The sequence below is a fragment of the Euprymna scolopes genome, chromosome 30 (genome assembly GCF_053919585.1).
Source record: "Euprymna scolopes isolate OS-2025 chromosome 30, ASM5391958v1, whole genome shotgun sequence".
Classification (NCBI taxonomy): domain Eukaryota; kingdom Metazoa; phylum Mollusca; class Cephalopoda; order Sepiida; family Sepiolidae; genus Euprymna; species Euprymna scolopes.
Genome location: NC_136511.1, coordinates 13538340 through 13545839, shown reverse-complemented (window position 1 = coordinate 13545839; position 7500 = coordinate 13538340). Strand labels below are relative to the sequence as shown.

The 7500-nt window shown below is 37.2% G+C and overlaps 1 protein-coding gene across 4 annotated transcripts in view; it reads left to right on the top strand.

The window, feature by feature from the left end:
• The window catches only part of LOC145254654 (peroxisome proliferator-activated receptor delta-like), a 730687-nt gene that overhangs the window by 622358 nt on the left and 100829 nt on the right, over positions 1-7500 (top strand). For all 4 annotated transcript variants that reach the window (XM_080113300.1, XM_080113298.1, XM_080113299.1 and 1 more), the window contains exon 5: positions 2791-2904. In XM_080113300.1, the coding sequence (XP_079969426.1) occupies positions 2791-2904 (114 nt within the window). The remainder of the gene's footprint in view (positions 1-2790; positions 2905-7500) is intronic.

Sequence of the window (7500 nt, the reverse complement as noted above, 5' to 3'; positions counted from 1 at the left end):
ACAAGAAGAGCGTAGAGAGAGAGAGAAAGAGAAAGAAAGATATGAAGATGAAGGTTGGAAGCGAGTAGAAGTAAGAGGGATAAAGATAGGGAGGGAGTAGGAGGTGGGAAATGGAGGAGGAGGAACATAGAGATGAGAGGAAGGGTGAAGAAAAAGAGAAGAGTTTTGATAAAGGAATATGTGGAGAGGTTACAGATATTTTTTTCTTCTCTATTAAATTCTCCATGTACCCGGGCAACGTCCAATAGTCATGCTAGTAAAAAAAAAAGAAAAAGAGACATTACTTCTGGACAATATGTGAATTGTTTTATTACGAAATCCACCCGATTTATAGACGGATTGTAACCTTAACCAGGGATTTTTCTTCCCCTGGTGCCAAAGCCAGCAAAGATAATTTTAAAATGGCGTTTTCTCCGTTGACTTTGCGATACAGGATGCAAAGATAAATGTGTCTCTCTAAAGAAAACACAACACTACAGCTTTATTTTAAAACAGTTATTGAAAAAGACCAACCCTGGTAACTTGATTATGTAGAAGAGCTGTCATCTATTCAATGTAACCGCCGTCAGCCTCAATCACCGCCTCGATACGGGTGCAGTACTGGAAACATGACTTTTCCACAAACGCCGGCGGAACTTAAATGGATAGCGGCAATCAGGCTAGCTTTGGCGTTGTGGGAGGTCATGTTGGTGATGTTATCGACGTATGACCAAACGAAGTAGTCCAGCGGGGTTTGATCGGAGGAGGAAGGTACAAAGCCGTAGATCTCCTTCTGAAACCAAGCTTGGGTCTCTTTGGACTTTTGGGCCGTAGTCAAGTCCTGTTGCCACACCCAAGGTCTGCCAGCGGCCACCTTATTGCACCAGAGGATCACCACATTCTTCAGAACATCCAGGTCCACTTTGGTCTGACTTTCAAGTCGACTTCAAAGATGTGAGGTGGCATGATGTGGCCTTCACTTGAAACCACACCGAAGACCATTACTGTCACCGGAAACTTTGTTTTTACCATGTACCCCTGTTATTTGTAGAAATTCAGCAATGTATTTTGATGATGCTGGCAATGGTCCTGTTTGCATAACTTTGATCGGTAGAGAGCATGAGTTGTACAGCTGTTGCATACTGGGTGTTATATTAGAGAGAGAGTCTTAGAGTGTTCATGTTGTGTGCAGATATATCGCGTATATATAAAGAGAGAGACAGTTCTGTGTATATAAAGAGATAGGGTGTATGTTAATACAGGAGAGCCGACGGCATGCAATACACAATGAGAGATGTGATATATCGATAGATAGATTGATAATTAGATAGTTTCATATTTATACGTTTGACAGTTCCGTGAATGGGAGTGTTTCTATAACTTTGACTCACTGACTTATATCTTCTCCCTTGACTAAGTGACTGACTTACCCTTTGCCAAGCTCCAACTATTTTGAAAACTCATGACGTCATTGCATGACCAAAACACGCATATCAGACACGTTTTGATTAACCCACTTTACAAACATTTTCCATTGTCCGTTTTTAAATTTCTTATTTTAATTTCATTTCTTTAACAGAAACAAAATTACATAATTACATTGCTTTTTCAATAAACATATATCTAACTCTTTTATGTCAACTAAACAATGGTAATTCTACATTCCATTTTCAATAACATTCTGTATTATTTATTTTAACTTATGATCGGAATTCTCAATTCCAAATCTAGCCTCGCAAGTTCGAATCCTCGGCTATCCTATATCTCATATTTACTCACTTACAAGAACATGCGGCTTGTTCTTGTTACACAGCGACGCATCTGCGATCTCATTGAACATTGTGTCACTTTCGGACATGACAGAAGGCTCCTATCGCTCTTGGGTTTTGTACACAACTGGTCAACTTGTAGATAATCTGCAACACAAAAAGAGAACTGGTTTTCATGAAACGAAAATGGAATTATGTAGCATTTTCTATGGGGACAATTTTATCTTTCTACTCTGCACTGCTGCTCGTGTGGATTCCGAGCAAGTTCACCTTGTCAGGCTTTGCCTTATCACCCTTAGAGACGGAATTAGGCAATTGCTAACCGCTTACCGAATCGTCCGTACCAGGGAATGCCAACTTACTGCTTAGGCATTTTTTACAGGTGCGATTGCTATTCATCTAGTGTTTTTGCTCTTTAACCCCACCTTTTGATCCTTGTGTGAGATCGTTCTGTGGTGGAAGGGAGATAATTAGGAGGAACATTCCAAAAGTAAAGATACCTATTTTTTAACTCAATAAGTTGAAGAGTTACGAAGACGGGAGTGCAACCATTAACGCAAGTGACCTAATTTATTTCTGTACATAGTCAACATCATTCTCAATGCAGTTTTGGCGCCCGGAGCGCGTATTGTCATACAATTTTAGAAGAGTAAACCAATCTATTTTGTATCTGGAAAACGTATAAGAGCTACGAAAACGGAAGTAGAACCATAACACGAGTGACTTCTTGATTATATATAAAGTGTTTCTTTGTAAACACCAGGAATACAATGACGAATCTTTGTTTCGAAAGCATGTCTATGACACATGTTGTTTTTCTTAGGGTCTAACACCGTCAATATTTGCAACATAGAGGTGCAACTTTTAGGTCATTAATGGATAAATTCAGTTATCATAACATTGAAAATCGCAATCCCCTATAAAACTTTCAAAACATAATATAAAAAATAGGAGATATTATTTTTGGAATGGCTTTTGCACTTACCACGTGTGTAAGTTCATTTTTTTTTTATTAACCAAACAACGTTTTCGTATTTTCCAGGTGTTGGCGAGCTGCAAGCAGTTGTATACCCAAGAGCTAGACGTCAGATGTCGTATATGCGGCGACCAGGCATCTGGATTCCATTACGGTGTACATTCATGTGAAGGTTGTAAGGTAAGTCGCTGGAGATATAAACACGTTTTTTTTATTATTATTTGTAGTATTTTTCTTCTTTCTTTTCTACGTTAAAAGTGCGCATTTAATCAACGAATATGTGAGATTATCAACCGTCAATCGACACGTGGAACGCTACATATTAAACCTTACGGGAGACGTTGAACAATTAAACTTCCAATTGTTATTTTATTGAGCAGTACATTATTATTGTATTAAGCAGTTCATTGTTATTGTATGTAGCAGCTCATACAAATGTAATTCATATAATCCCGTCTCACAGCAGCCAAAATGAAATATCCCACAAGTCATAACAACCGATAAACACAATCGTACACAAATCTAATGTGAGATGCAGAACATCCCTGAAACAGCATGTTTTACTCTCCAGACGTTTAGTTTCTAACCCTCATCCGTTATCAGAATGGATTAAGATCGAACACATGACACCATCATCCACAGTCTAGTGTTCTACCATTGAGCTACGACGAATACTTACTTTAATTCACGTTTTTTTTATCGTTTATAAGTTTAAGATGTGTTGTTTAAAACGCTGTTATTTAATTATTTATTTATCTATTTCGATACCTTAGCGTTTTTTTATGCACGTAATAATATATATATATATATATATATATATATATATATATATATATATATTATTTGTTATTACGTAAGTAGTAATGTGTTGCTCCATAGTAACTAGAGAATTGTTCCCTGGGTCTCTAGTTTCTAAATACTAGAGGACCAAAACATGCTCATGACTGTGTAGCAACACATTACTTCTTATGTAAAGATAAATTTAAAGTGTAACTTGCTCTACTTCGGTATTGAGCACTGTTGTATTAACATTGTTATAGTTCACTGGTTACCTTAACTTTGAAAAATAGCGACCTTCAATTCTATCTATCTATCTATCTATCTATCTCTTTCTCTCTCTCTCTCTCTCTCTCTCTCTCTCTCTCTCTCTCTATATATATATATATATATATATATATATATATATATATATATATATATAGTGAATTACCATGCCAAACCCAGTGTGGCGTTTTATAGTATTTTATTCATATGTTTATGTAGTACGTTTTACACGTGTTTCGTAAAATATCGGAAATTTATCGAACAACTTAAAAAGAAACAGCTGTGTTTCCATCATTAAGTAGTTGGAGAGAATATCTATATATATATAAAAGCGAAAATGTATGTATGTATGTATGTTTGTGTGTGTGTTTGGTTGTCTGCTAAAAACTTTCGACAGACGCGACGAAAAATATCAAATTCGGTATCACATCGAAGTTCCATCCTTTGCTCGAAAAATATCGAAAAATTGGCCAAAAATGTTAACTTTTTCACCCCGAAATCGACAATTTTCGACAGGGGGGGAGTAAACAAAAACGGTCCTCTCGTGACAATGACCGATTCTACGCATGCGTCAGATGACGTCGTGACCTGATTTACTTTAAATAGTTGAACAACCGAACAAATTTCATGCATGTCGCGTTAGCTCAGTTGGTGAAGGCCTTGGTTCATTATCTGAACGTTTTGGGTTCGAATCGTGGTGTGAGATGATTTTTTTCGATTTTTTAAATTTAAATATTAAACCAGTGTTATTTAATCCATTTTTCATGTAACGTTCGTTTTTCTGCTTTTTTTTTTACTTCGCTTATTCTTAGCGACACATAAAAACACCGGGTACCCAAAGATTTTTTAAATTTTAATATCGAAACAGGCTTATTTAAGCCATTTTTCAAGTGGTTGGTTACTGTTTTCATCGTTCGTTTGCCTTACGTTAGTTTATTTGTATTTTTTTGTTGTTTGATCGCCGCGTAGTGGGAAAAACAGAAACTGGCTTCCGCAACTTGACGTTGTCGCACCTGCTAATTTCGGTTTATAAACGTCAACTTAACACACTTACCAATTCATCTGTTCCCGTGGTCAAGATGGTTAGGTCGCAGGGTTTTCCCCCCATTTCTTTTCCCTCTCCGCATCAAAGGTTCGGGGTTCAAGCTTACCTTTATACTAAAACTATTTTTTTCTTTTACACCTCCAAACAACAACGTTTTTTTAACAGTGTTGTTTTAATCTATCCCCCACCAACACACACCTCCAAAGACCCGGGCAACGCCGAGTACCCCCGCTAGTATACAAATAAATGACAGAAAAACTACATTCTAAATTTTTAAACTGTTATTCCTCTTACCGTTTTTAAAATATCCAATTCCGTGCAGCGCCTGTTTCGAAGCGTAGAATCATCAATGTAATTGTTATGCCATTTTTTTATTTATGCACTCCGCCCTTACTCATCAGAAGAATAGGAACTCGTTAATTTTTAAAGAAATAAAATAAAATTGACTTGGATTACAAAATCTGAAAACCGAAAAAGATAAAGCGTAATTAAAAGAAAACACAATTGCAACTTCTGTTCCGATTTAAACATTTTGTAATCATTATTTTGTTTTTATATAAAGTTGAGGAGTTCTTATTTTTCTCATGAGTTAAGAGTAGAATGAATTTAAAAAATTGACAAAATAATTACATGACTAATTCTGCGCTACGAAACAGGTGCTGTCAAGAATTGAACATTTAACATGCTGAAAGAAATGAATGGTAAGATTAACATCTGGAAATTTGAATTATAATCGTTTTGTCACACACACACACACGCACGCACGCACACACGCACACGCACACACACACACACACACATATATATATATATATATATATATATATATATATATATATATATATATATATATATAAACACAAGTCACCGACTTGAAAACTTCTGTTTTGCCCAGAAGAAAACAAGTTCTAAAACATTTTTTAGTAGCTAGATTAGAACGTGTGCTTTAACAAACCATCTGCCTGAAACATTAGCAAGTCCAGTGTCGCGACCATATAAATTTGTTTATATCAATAAAAATATATCTTGCTATATATATATATATATATATATATATATATATATATATATATATATACATATATATATATATGATGATTATGATTACGATGTTTTGTCAGGCAATTGCCACTCCCTCAGTCACTGAAAGTCCATGTGCCCGAAGATGACTTTTCGGTCCTGGCAGCGACTTGCACATCCTCAAGCAGGTATGACACTGAAAACGTTCATTGGTTTGGATGAAACTAACAGCAACGGAACCTGTATCATCGTGCGTTTTCGTCTGATTAACAAAACCTTCATTAAGACAAGAGAGCCCAATCACACACCTCACGTATCCAATATTCTCCATAATTGGATGGCAAGGTTTTGCGTTTCCTACATGCTCTCTTGAGCTTCTCTGTGTCTGTCATGGCTGCTTCAAAGTGTTCTGCGGCCCTGTATATTACTGCCCTCCACTGCTTGCGCTCATACGCTAGGGACTCCTAACTGTCAACGGGAATATGAAAGCTCACCAAACTCTCCTAGATGCTATCACGAAAACGTTTTTAGGGCTTGTGCTGGGGTATTTTGCCAACAAGGAGCTCACCATTGAACAACTGTTTTTGGAGTCGTTAGTCATTAAGCCGGACACGATGACCTGTCCAACGCATCTAGTTCTTAATAACAATGGTCACAATACTGGTTGTTTTGGCCTTATTTAAGACATATGTATTAGGGACCAAGCTATCCCACAGTGTCTAAGGCAGTGATGATGAGACATCTCGAGCAGTTCTATATGTTACCGGTACAAGGTTGATGTTTCCGAGACATAGAGTAGGAATGGCACTACACATGTTTGATATACTGACATTTTAGTTGTCAGAGTTGTATCACGATCAGATCAGACTCTATCTTGTAACCTTTCAAACGCGTTTGATGCCTTGCTGATTCTCTGTCTTATTTCCGCATCAAGAGTGTTATCATTTGATAAGGTACTACCAAGGAAGACAAAATTTTTACGACTTCAAGGCGCTTTTCACAGACGAAGATATCAGGTTCCACATACAGATCATCAGAAGCGGGTGTGTACATGACTTTAGTTTTCTTAATGCTAACTGTCAGTTCCAAGCACTTACAAGCATTCGTGAAGAGACATCATTAACAGCATATCAATTGGGGAATGTTTTACCAGATCAGCATCATCAGCATATAACAGAACCCTAACAACTCCATCACTAACAAGTGTTTTGGCTTGGAATCTTCTGAGGTTGAACACCTTTACAGTCGTTTGGAATCTAATATAAACACCCATATCGCAATCGTGAAAGGCATACCAGAGCACAGCAGTCAGATAGAGTGAAAACAATGTTGGTGCAGCTATATCACGCTACTTCACACCATTATCAATGGGGAATTGTTCCGAAAGCCGACCGTTGAAGTGGACAGGACCTTTTATACTACGATGAAGTTGCTTGAACTTTTCCGTAAAAGCAGGTGTACAGCCAAAATTTTCCACCACTTTCCAGAAAGCCTCACGGTTGACTGTGTCAAACACCTTGGTTAAGTCCGAAAACACCTGGCAAACAGGCATATGCTGCTCAATAATTTTTTTCCAAAAGCTGCCTAACAGAAAACACCATAATTACGGTTCCTCGTCAACCTCTAAAACCCGACTGGGATCCCAGAAGGATATCAAGACAGATATA